Source organism: Fukomys damarensis, unplaced genomic scaffold (assembly GCF_012274545.1).
Source record: "Fukomys damarensis isolate Sample0158 unplaced genomic scaffold, DMR_v1.0_HiC HiC_scaffold_39, whole genome shotgun sequence".
Classification (NCBI taxonomy): Eukaryota; Metazoa; Chordata; class Mammalia; order Rodentia; family Bathyergidae; genus Fukomys; species Fukomys damarensis.
The window spans coordinates 41,551,234-41,562,102 of record NW_022900951.1 but is presented as its reverse complement, the minus strand read 5'-3'; the positions used below and the strand labels follow the sequence as shown (position 1 = coordinate 41,562,102).

Below are 10,869 nucleotides of genomic sequence, written 5' to 3'. Positions count from 1 at the left end.
CTGCATGTACCAAAAAACCCGTCCGCAGTGAGAGGGGGCGCGGCCATTGCGCGCCCACAGAGGAATGTGGCGCTGGCCCTGGAACGGCGCCAGGGAGAAATGAAGAGGTTGTTTAGTATTGTTTCGAGCTTTCCAGAGTTTGCTAACGCCGAGATGAGCAGCAGTCAGTAACCAGGCGTGCCAGTCACCACTCGCTCCCCCTGCTCGATTTCACTTGGTACTTCCCCATGGTGGCCAACGGGACTTTTGCAAGGAGGAAAATGACCGATGAGGCAGTCAGTTTTAGTGCCTTGAGGTGCCTCGACAGGCACGAATTGTAAAGATTCGAGAGATGACTTTTCTCGGAGAAGTGGCCTGGATAATCATTGGCCTTTACTACAAGGCTGGGATAGTCTAGCCCCGCCTGCTGCCCCCCTCCACCGCTAGCTAGCTCTCCCACTGTGAACGTGTGCGGCCCCGCCCTTTAAAGTTGTCGCGGAGCCAGTGGAATTTGCTCTATGTGGTGAGGCAGGGCAAGAATGAAGGGCGTGGCTGAGCTGGAGGAGGATTTCGCTTTCCTCCCTTGTGTTCCCTCTCCCCTGCCCGATTTTTATTGGTTTTCACCGTCGGGGGAGTGGGGGGGGTCTCCTTTTTGTTCTGAGATCCTGTGTCACTATAGGCTCAATATTCCGCAAGGTGATTGGCCCAAAGAACGTTCAACCATTCTCCGTCCCGCCCTTAACCCTTTCCATCTGCTCCAGCCAGCCTCTAGAGGTGGAGCCTAGGCCGAGAGGAAAGGCGGATCTTAAGAGGGGCCGTCCTCTCTACTGCGCATGCTTAAAATGTTGGGTGGGGCGGGGTCTCTTCCTGTCTAGGGGGAGTATTTGCAGAGCTTCCTGCCGCTTCTCTACTTCTCCTTGCCCGCCTCAGTCTCCCACCCTCACCCGTGGCTCCCCTTGCTTCGTGGTTTTTTTTTCTTGTATCTCTTGGCTTCTGCTGTGTGCTGAACACGGCTAGGCACACCTAATCCTCTGCCCGCAAAACTGGTGTCTGCAAGTTCAGCTCAAATAGCAACAGCAGGCCTTCTGGGAATTCCTTACAATGCACCGCAGCTCAAAAGCAGTTTCCTCGCCTCTTCTGGGCTTACCTTTATGGTACCCTTGGTCACACCGCTATGGTTTTCAGTAAAGTTCACGTTAGCAAGGGCTTCCTACCATGATAGGAATGGAAATATTGACAAAGGCAAAGTCCTCACCACAGGCTAGACCTCACCTTCTACCCTTCTTCCTCTCATTCCAGCCATACTAGCTTCCGACTCATGAATGAAAGCAGGCACAATCCTTCTGCAACTTTGCATTTATTGTTCTCTTTCCCTGCAGTGTATTACCTCACTTTCAAGTCCTTCCGGTAAAGTCGCCTTCTCCACGCCTTCCTTGATTACACCATTTTTAAAATGCTGCCTGTACTTCCATGATTCCATACCTTCAGACCTGGCACTATTTTTCACCTTTTGAAGGCACTGATCAATCCCTTGGTAGGGTGTGTCACAGGCTCCCAGCACTTGGGAGTTTGAGGCCAGCCAGTACCACAAAGCAAGACCATCTCAACAAAAAGAAAAAAAAGTGTGTGAAAATGAGATCACTGAAAGCCAGCAATTCAGGAAAAGACATGAGTAGGTAAGGCTAATCACTATATCTGGGCCCAGAAGGCAGACGTAGGGAGGCTGTGATGTGAATTGAGCCAGGTTGGGGGACAGGTATCGCTGACACTCAGGTTTGAGTGGAGGGAGGGGCCCTGTTTGGTTTCTAGCTAGGTGAAGGACAGAAGTATGAATGGATAACATCCTCAAGCTCCAGGAGCCAGCAGCAGGGCCAGGGATTTGGCTCAGTGGTTTCGCTGCCTGCCTCGCAAGCACAAGGGCCCAAGTTCGAGCCCTGGTACCAAGAACAAAACCAGGAGCCAGTAGCAATGGAGGAAGGCAACACTGTGGGAGTGGCTAGCCAGAATGGTGCTTTCAACTGTCTGGAGCACTCAGTCAAGACAGGACAGCTCCAAGGTCCAGCCAGGCTGGTGGTGAGCCTCTTGCTACCTGCACTAACCAATGACTGGCTCTCTGCCCCCAGTAAGCTCTCCTTGAAGGCAGGAGGCCTAAGCAACCTTTCAAGGGAAAGGCAGGCAGGTCAGTGGCTGACAAGGATAAGAGATGTAGAAAAAGGACTTTTCCTCGCTAGATGTTCTCAGCCAAATACTTCCATAAAAACTGCCAGGTGTGGTGGCACTTGCCTATAACCCCAACCATCTGGGAGGTTGAGGCAGGAGGATCACAGATTTGAGCCCAGCCTAGACAACCTATCGAGACTTTATCTTACAATTTAAAAAAGGATGTAGCTCAGCGTAAAGGCCCTGGGTTCAATCCCCAGTGTGGGGGTTGCAGAGTATGCCTGAAGGTACTGGTACTCCTCAAGCCCCTGGAGCGGGGGAGATGAACTAAGGATGCCACAGGCATTCACTGTGAGTCATGACTGTGCTCTGAGCCAGGTGGGATATGCCCCAAGGACATAAGACATGCTGACCAAGTCCTGACAGCATGCTTGCCTTAACTTTCCTCCTCACTGGGGAATGGGGCAACAACTGCAACAGAGGGAGGTGGGATTTGAGCCCAGCTGATATCAATAAGCACCTGTTCTCTATGGCTTCACCAGTGCCTCCATGTCTTCGTAAGCAGAGAGGGCACGAAGAGGTGGCAACTTCCATATTTTCTCTTCCCAGGAATGTGGCAGCTGGAGTGGGTCTGAGCCCTTGTGGTACCGTATGAACCAGACATCTCCCTTCCTTCTCTGGTACCAGCAGGGCAGGCCGTTTTTGGGTTAATACCTTTTTATTAGGATTCAGGTTCCAAATAAAGTAGAAAGCAGTGGCAAGATGGGTTTCAGTAGGGGGTTGATAAGGGAACACCAGACTTGGCTGGCTGAGCCACTGCCAGAGGCCAAATTAGAACTGCGACTGGAAGGAAACTGAGGAAGGGGAGTGGGAACAGCCTCAGGGAGTACACAGGGGTCAGCGAATGGCGTATCGAACATAGGGGACCTCGACGTCCTCGCCGCTCTCGTCGTTGCAGCATAGCTCAAGCACCAGCGCCCGCACATGGCGGCCCAGCTTTCGCTTCGACACGCGGCTTACGATCTCTGTCATCCTAAGGACAAGGAGTAGGACAGAGTTGAGGGATGTAGAAAGCGAGAGAGAGGTGGCAGGGACAGAACAGATGAAGGACTAGTGCACAGGAGTGGGAGTGGAAGAGTTCTGAGATGAGCCCCACCCCTCCCCCATTTGCAAAGGACCCCTTCCCCGTGCCCAGCAGCAACTTACGGCTGATCCAACCGTTCCTTGAGCTTAGCAGCTGGCATGAAGAAGGAATAGAGCATGGACACTCCCTGGGACAGCATGGTGATCTCTAATTTGTGCTCTATCTGGAGGGGAGAGAAAGGGAACAGCAGTGTCATGGGGTAGACAGGACACCTTATTACCCCTAGTGAGGTGAGAGTAAGGAAGGGGCTTTACCTTAAAGTAGTCAAGGAACTGTTTCAGAGTCATCTCCTCCCCGTTAGGCTGCAGCCCCTGAACCTCAAAGCGATCCCACAACGTCCAATCTTGGTCATAGTACTACAGAGGAATGAATAGGGCAGGGCCCGCTCTGAAGGGCAAACTCCACACTCATGCAAACATGGTTAGTTGGATCACAACCGTCTTTTGTCCCAAACCTTCTCATGGCCCCCACGTCACCTTGAGTAAGCACTCAAACCCTCTGATGACTGACAAACCTCTCCGACACCAGAAACCTAATCTCATCTACCCCTTGTCTTCTCCCCAACTCTGCCCTACGGGCCTTTTATTGTTCCAACATGCCAGGGATATTTCTACCTCAGTACCCCTGCAAGGTCTGTTCCCAGAGCCTGTACCAAGGGCCTACACAGACTGTCCCCTCACCTCTTCCACACGTGAGCTCACGCATCAGCTTTTCAGCAAGGTTTTTCTGACCAGCCCACATTTCAAGTCCCAAGCCCTCAGCTGGGGGTGTAGTGCAGAAGGAGAGCATGTGCTTAGTATGCTCAAGCTGCTGGCTTCCGTACCCGGCACCAAATCAATCCCTGCTAATCTCAAGACCTCCTTAAAACTGTTTTTTGGGGGAATTCCAAAATTATTTATCATGTCATTTATATAACTTATTTGATAAATATAACTTTAGCACCTAAAAGACTACCTGCATACAATAGGTGCTCAATAAACAAGTGAAATGATAAGCATAGCAAGAATCCAATGCCAGGGCTGGGGATTTAGCTCAGCTGTTCTGCCGCCTGACTCGAAAGCACAAGGACCTGAGTTCAATCCCCGGTACCAAGAAAAAAAAAAAAGAATCCATTGCCAGCTGCAATTATCATGTAGTTATTAATAACCTCCCAAGGGGAGGTGTGGTGCCATGTCCCTATAATCCTAGCACTTTTAGGAGGCTGAGGCAGGAAAACCTTGACTTTGAGGCCAACCTGAGCAACTTAGCAACCTAGCAAGACTGTGCCCAAATAGGGAAAAATGGCGGGGGGGCTGGGAATGTAGTTCAGTGTAAAGGTCCTGGGTCCAGTACCACCAACACACACACATACACACACACACACACACACACACACACCCCAAGTACCTCATCTTTTCTAATGACTACCACAGGCAGAGAAGCAGAGCCATGCTCAGCACACATTTGAATGATGTCATTAATGTATAAATGAACAAAGACTGAAAGAAGTACATAGGTGCTAGCTCTACAGATACACGCCCTACTCACAAACCCACCTCCTGATGCGGGCCCCTACCTGGTGCCGTGGTGCTGCCAGGGGCTCAGAAAAGCCGAAGAAGGGTAATGCCAAGTTGAGGAACCCATTCTTGTAGGAGTCAAGCTTTCGGTGCCCCTGTACTACCTTGTACAGCTCTAGACACACCAGGCCAACCACAGCGGCTGTGGTCGTGGCAATGGCTGGGATGATCTTCCCTGCAATCAGCTTACTCTGTGAGACAGGAAGGAACCAAGGAATGTGGTAGTGAAGTGGCAAGAGGCTCAGGGTCTACAGAAGGGGAGGAATGTGGGGAATTAAGCCTGGAAGGAGGTGGAACATCAGGCTTAGATTCTACTCACTTTGTGCCGGTCTGCAGGGGAAATGTCATAGTTTTCTGCCCGGAGGTTGGATGCAGCCACAATGAAATCCATGTGGAAATTGTTATCATCATCCTGTTATAAGTGGGAAGAGTGGATTAGATGAGGAAAAGGCATAAAGTATCCTCTATTGCAGTTACCTGTTGGACTCTCTCAGATCACAGAAGGATAGCTGGGAATACCTATTCATTCAGAGGTGTGGTAGGCCCACAGTTGCATTCCCACAAACACCTGGGCTGGGCCCAGATCCCCAGAGACCCATTCTCTTGGGCCCTACCTGGCTGCTCAACCCATCTCCCTGCCCTACCCACGACCCCCTTTCTCAGCACCTTCTCAAAGTCAATGGGGTACATCTTGAATCCAGGAAGCTTGTCAGGGCTAGGCAGTGTTGCCTTGAGCTCTTCTAGACGGCTGTCATCTGCACAAAGAGAAGGACACCATCAACCCTTTAGATCTAGGCTAAGGTGGGGCAAAAAGCATTCAGGAGCATACAAGATTTGGAAAGGAGAGACATCACAGGAGAACAGAAAGGAAAAGCAAGAGTGCAGAGTATAAACCTGAAGGAGAGCAAGAAGCAGAGGAAGAGGTCGGGAGAAAGTAGTGCTGGAGAGTGAAAGGGAAAGCTATAGCTGGAGAATGCTGTAGAGGGGGATAGGGAGACACGGGAGAGGACATGAGTTAGGAGAGGGGATAAAAAAGATAGAAAAGATGAGGGGAAATACAAAGAGGTGGCAATGGAGGAAAGACCTGGTGCGCAGGGAAGATAGGAGAAAGGGATTTTATACACACACACACACACACACACACACACAGACGTGGGAGAGAATGTATGAAAAAGGAAGAATACATGGAGAAGATGAAGGCAAATTGGAAGAGAAGACTGGAAGAATACACAAAGAACATGAAGGGGAAGATATTTCAGAAGGAAGGAGTTACAAATGCATGACAGGTATACAGGAGGAAAGGCAGGTGGATAAATGTGTGGACCAGGCACCAGTATGGAGGGCAATGCCGAGGTGAAGATACAGAGAAACAAGTTGGAGGGGAGTACAGATGGGGAGATGAAGGAGATCTGGAAGATCCTCCATCTGAAAGATAAAGAAGACAGTGGACAGGTATCAGTGGAAAGAGGTATCACTGCTAGAGATCACAACCCCTGGATGAATAGGTCAAGAAGAAACAGAGAAAACCAAACCAAGGCAAATACACAGAGCAAGAGGAACAAACAGCTTGTTCTCCCGAGGACCAGAGAGTGTGAAGGAGGTGGGAGGGAGATAATCTGTCCCAACTGACCCTCTTTGTGTTGCAGAAGAAGACATGGGTCACCAAGCCAGGGGCAGAGGATTGGTGGGGAAGCTGGACTAGGCTGGGGACAAGTGGGGGTAAATCTTGGCCAAATGGCCAAACGCCCTTACCAACAGAGGCATTGGCGCTCTGCAGCTCCTGGTCAGAAACATGGATCTTGACGCCAGACTTGGGGGTGAACTCGGGGACCCGCACAGACTGCAGGAGTGTGGCCACGGCAGCTCGGTCCTGAGAGCCCATCAGCCCGTAGGTCTGGGCAAAAAGGTTGGCAGCAGCCATCACATAGTCCAGATGCAGGGGCTAGGGAAGGCAGGGCAGGGTGAGCACATCAGCCCTTGATTGGGGAGCCACCACCTCCTCTCCACCCACCCACCCTCCTCCTGACTCCCAGAGTCCCCAGGGAAGAGACTTACATTGGTGACGTCAAAGGTAAGTGGGTGGGGACAGCGTTTGGGCCCAGACCAAAATGGAGCTCCTGAGCTTGTGAGCTAAGGGACAGCGAAAGAAAGAGAAAGAGAAAGAGAGGGGGGAGGGGAGGGAGAGAGAGAGAGAGAGAGAGAGAGAACTTTGAGAAGCAGGACCTCTGAGTGAAGAAAGGCCTCAGACAATCCTGACTTGTTGCCTTGCCCCTGGATGCACTGTGGCTCACTATATTTGGCTGGGTGAGCGAAGGGCCCTGGGGCTGATCACAAAAGACCCTACACTGTAGAGCCCTGTAGATGAAAGTTCCAAAGCCAAGATGAACCAGGGTCTTGGTTGAGGAAACAACTTACCAGTTCCAGGGTATTTATTCCCTCTGTGTAAGACAGAAAGCCATTTAACAGACTCTTGGGGACTACCAGGAACAGTACTAACTTAAAAATATACCAATTAATTCTCATGAAACCATGAGATAAACTACCATTAAACAGCTGAGGAAACGTGCACAGAGAAGTGGTACGCTCAAGTTCAGACAGCTGGGATTTGAACAAACTCCTGTACTCTGAACTCTAAAATCCCTTTCCTGAAGTCCTATAACCCCAAGGAGGAGTCACATGTTACTCAGCCCACACCGCAGTAAGGGAAACAGAAACCATCTCTTGCACCAAAGACTAGGGACCCCAACACACATGCCCGGCTTAATTATTCCTCTGAGATCCCCATACTTCAGGACAATAGCCAGGGCTGGACTAGTAACTGGGAGGAGCCACATGGAGGGCCCTTAGTGGGTTCTGTTGCAGGGAAATACATTCAGCCAAATGGACCCAGTACTGGGCATTACCTGCTCAGGAGGGAAGTTGTGCAGCAGCTGCCGGATGTTGTTAGAGTACTGGGTGTGCCAATGGTGGCAGGCCCAGGTCACACAGTCGGCCCATGTCTGTGGTCGCTGCAGCACCAGGCTGCGCTGAAGAGCCTCCAGCACTTCCAATGGCTGGGTACCTGCCAGCCGCAAAGTCCGCTCCACAAACTTGGGGTCTCTATGAGGTGGAGAGGGCAAAAGGGCAGAATTACAGAGGCACTGGGAGGAGGCTCCAGGGAAATCCCACCTTTTCTACCCTGACCCTCAACAGGATGAGGCCCAAGCATTCTGATGCCTGGTGCTGAGGCTGACAGAGATGAAGAGAAGACATATGCCATGGCTGGTGGGCAGAGGAGAGGGGGAAGGTATGAGTTACTCACGTGAGGTACTGGTTGACATTTTCTGCTGGTTGCTTGAAGAGACCTTCAAATTCATCTCGAGCCCACTACAGACAGAGTAAATAGATTAGGTGGGGTGATGGTCAACAAAATGGGCTTCTGCCATCATGAGAAAGCCCTTGCATGAATAAAGCATGCAAGTGTACACAGTTGCTCTGGGAAAGCGGAAGCCCCAACCTTCCCCACTCTCCTACACTCCCAGCACCTAAATTTAAAAACCAAAAACTTTATCTGGGCAGTGATTATACCAGTATTATGCATGAAAAATTGAGGGAGGTGTACCTTACTCTACCTATGCTATGACTTGATAAAAAGGAAATTTATCATCAGTTAAGTGTATTCTACCAACAAATTAAAAAAGAATAATATATAAGACTAAAGCAAAAACAATCCCTATCTCGGCTCTAGGGACTTGGCAGAACACAAGACAGAAGTTCTATCCTCTGAGAATTCTCAGAATAGTAAATACAGTCATTAGTGAAGTGTTTTGGAGAATAGAGACATTAGAGATTTAGTTTCTAATTCTACCTCTGCTATATATTTCCTAGTTTTGTTGACTTTAGGCACACATGATACCTTTAATTGTACCCTTCCCTCTGAAACAGATACTGTAACAGCAATGCTTAGCTTACCTGGGAAGTAACGAACCTGTGTACATATCTACGTTTTGCACTGCTTGGGTTCAACCCCAGGGCCACATGCATCCTAAGCACACACTACCACTAAGTTTCAACTCTAGCCCCTGGTGAACATATCTTAAGTTATTTAAAATAGTGACAGTTGCTTAATAAGTGCTAAGGGTTTTATAATAGCCTTGTGAAGTACTGTAGATGCTACTGCCATCCTCATTTTACAGAGGGACACAAGGTTCAATTCAAGGTCACACATGGACTAGTGAAGCTGTGCGAGGTGCCCATAAACATAAACACAGCCACTTTGGAACCACAGAGTCAGAATGGAAAGTGACAGGTGACAGGTAGAACTGCTCTTTTCCCCACCACCACACCCCTAGTAACTACTCTGCATGGTTACAATGTTTATCGTTAGGTCTGCTGTTCACTTTGTCAGACTTCAGCTAGATGACTATCAGCACTGTTCTACGTGTGTTTGCATCAGACACACAGAATCATCCTGACAAACCAGCTGTTAAACTCATTTTAAGCAACAGCTGGGGAAATATGAATATGGACAGAGTACTGGAAACATGTAGGAGAGAAGGTAAGAAGTGCCTATTAATTTTGTTCAACGTGAAAAATGGTATTTTGGTTAGACAGCACGTCTCAACTGGGCTTCACACACAGACACACACACCCCTGGCATAGCAATGTCTGGAGATATTTTAAATTGTTACATTAGTAAGGCAGCATTACTGACATCCAAGGAGTAGAAGCCAGGGATGTTGGGAAACATCCCACAGTGCACAGGAAAGTGCCCTCAGGACAATGAAAAACCGAACCCCAAATGTCAATAGTGCTGAGGTTGGAAGAAGACCTTATTATACAAAAATATTACTTTGCAGAGGTAGACAGAAACAGCAGAAGTAAAATGTTGTGATACCATGACACACTCTAGCACAAAGAGAAACTATCAATCTAAGAAGAAAATGTAGCAAAACAGTAACAATTGTTAAAGCTAGGCAAAAAGTGGTATTTCAGTGTTGACTATAGTATTCTTTATACTTATCTATGTGTTGCAAAAGTTTAAAAATAGATGTGAAAAAAGAATGAGTCATTCTAGAAACCTAGGCTGCCAGGTGGGAAGTGGGGGAGGGGGACGTTGAAGAAAAAGGTTGTCTTATACTTAGGCTTGCAACATCTCAAGGCCAAGGGCCTGGCAGCTGCTCTCCCCCCACCTCCCCCAGGCACTTACCTGAAGGGTGTGTTCGATGGCATTGGGAAAGTTTTTCAGAGTACAGATGGGAATGGACTTTTCTGGTGGATCCTGGCTGGAGCTGTATGACTCTGTTAAGAAAGGGATCACCACCTGTACATTGCCCTTGGTGCCCAGTGTGCCTGACTCCAGCAGTGGCTTCCGGTAGTAAACACAGCGTCGGTCCATGTACATGCCTGGAGGAGGGGATGATGACATGAGAGCAGGGAAAGGAATGTCAGAAAACAGGAAGACCAGGAGCCCTCATATACACACAACTTTGCCCCTGATCTCTTCATCCATCTCCAAACTTACGGGCATCTACATTGTCCAGGGCATTGGCCACGCCATCTAGGTTTTGGAAAAAATCATCATCGTAGATGCGCTCCGTGTCAGGACCCACACGGTTCTGGTGGCTGGTCACCCGGATGTGCGGATTCATCTGGCGCACAGCTGCAGCGGCTGTGTCAGACTTTAACTTCTGTAGAAGTGAAGCAGTGCAGTCCAGGGTAGGGATGAGGAAAGAGAGCTCAGTTATTTGTGCATTCACCAACAAACATTGAGAGAGCTGTCCACCTAGGATTCCCTTAATGCTGAAGAACCAGGCTGAGTTCAGGAAGCTTCCTGATTTACTAGGAAAAATACTGGGTCAGTGCCACATGGCCAGGTCTGTGACAGATACAGCAGAAGTTCAGTGAAAAAGGAAGCAGAGAGCCGGGCATGGTGGCGCATGCCTGTAATCCCAGCACTCAGGAGGCTGAGGCAGGAGGATTGCTGTGAGTTTGAGACCAGCCTGGGCTACATAGTGAGTTCCAGGTCAGTCTCAACTACATAGTGAGACC

General features: G+C 49.4%; 2 protein-coding genes across 3 annotated transcripts in view; both read right to left on the bottom strand.

Annotated features, from left to right (window-relative positions):
* Nucleotides 1–418, bottom strand: part of Cdk16 (cyclin dependent kinase 16) — a 12,380-nt gene extending 11,962 nt beyond the window's left edge. Inside the window, exon 1 of the mRNA XM_033760175.1 lies at nt 2–418. Coding sequence (XP_033616066.1) covers nt 2–6 — 5 coding nt within the window. The 5' untranslated portion in view covers nt 7–418. The remainder of the gene's footprint in view (nt 1) is intronic.
* A 2,533-nt stretch (nt 419–2,951) lies between these two features.
* Uba1 (ubiquitin like modifier activating enzyme 1) overlaps nt 2,952–10,869 on the bottom strand; it is a 22,381-nt gene continuing 14,463 nt past the window's right edge. For both annotated transcript variants that reach the window (XM_010643504.3, XM_010643501.3), the window contains exons 15-26: nt 10,343–10,508; nt 10,028–10,224; nt 8,141–8,205; nt 7,743–7,938; nt 6,895–6,969; nt 6,592–6,781; nt 5,506–5,594; nt 5,159–5,251; nt 4,839–5,030; nt 3,538–3,639; nt 3,346–3,446; nt 2,952–3,172 (exon numbers count right to left, since the gene is read on the bottom strand). In XM_010643504.3, coding sequence (XP_010641806.1) covers nt 3,037–3,172; nt 3,346–3,446; nt 3,538–3,639; nt 4,839–5,030; nt 5,159–5,251; nt 5,506–5,594; nt 6,592–6,781; nt 6,895–6,969; nt 7,743–7,938; nt 8,141–8,205; nt 10,028–10,224; nt 10,343–10,508 — 1,602 coding nt within the window. In that variant the 3' untranslated portion in view covers nt 2,952–3,036. The remainder of the gene's footprint in view (nt 3,173–3,345; nt 3,447–3,537; nt 3,640–4,838; nt 5,031–5,158; nt 5,252–5,505; nt 5,595–6,591; nt 6,782–6,894; nt 6,970–7,742; nt 7,939–8,140; nt 8,206–10,027; nt 10,225–10,342; nt 10,509–10,869) is intronic.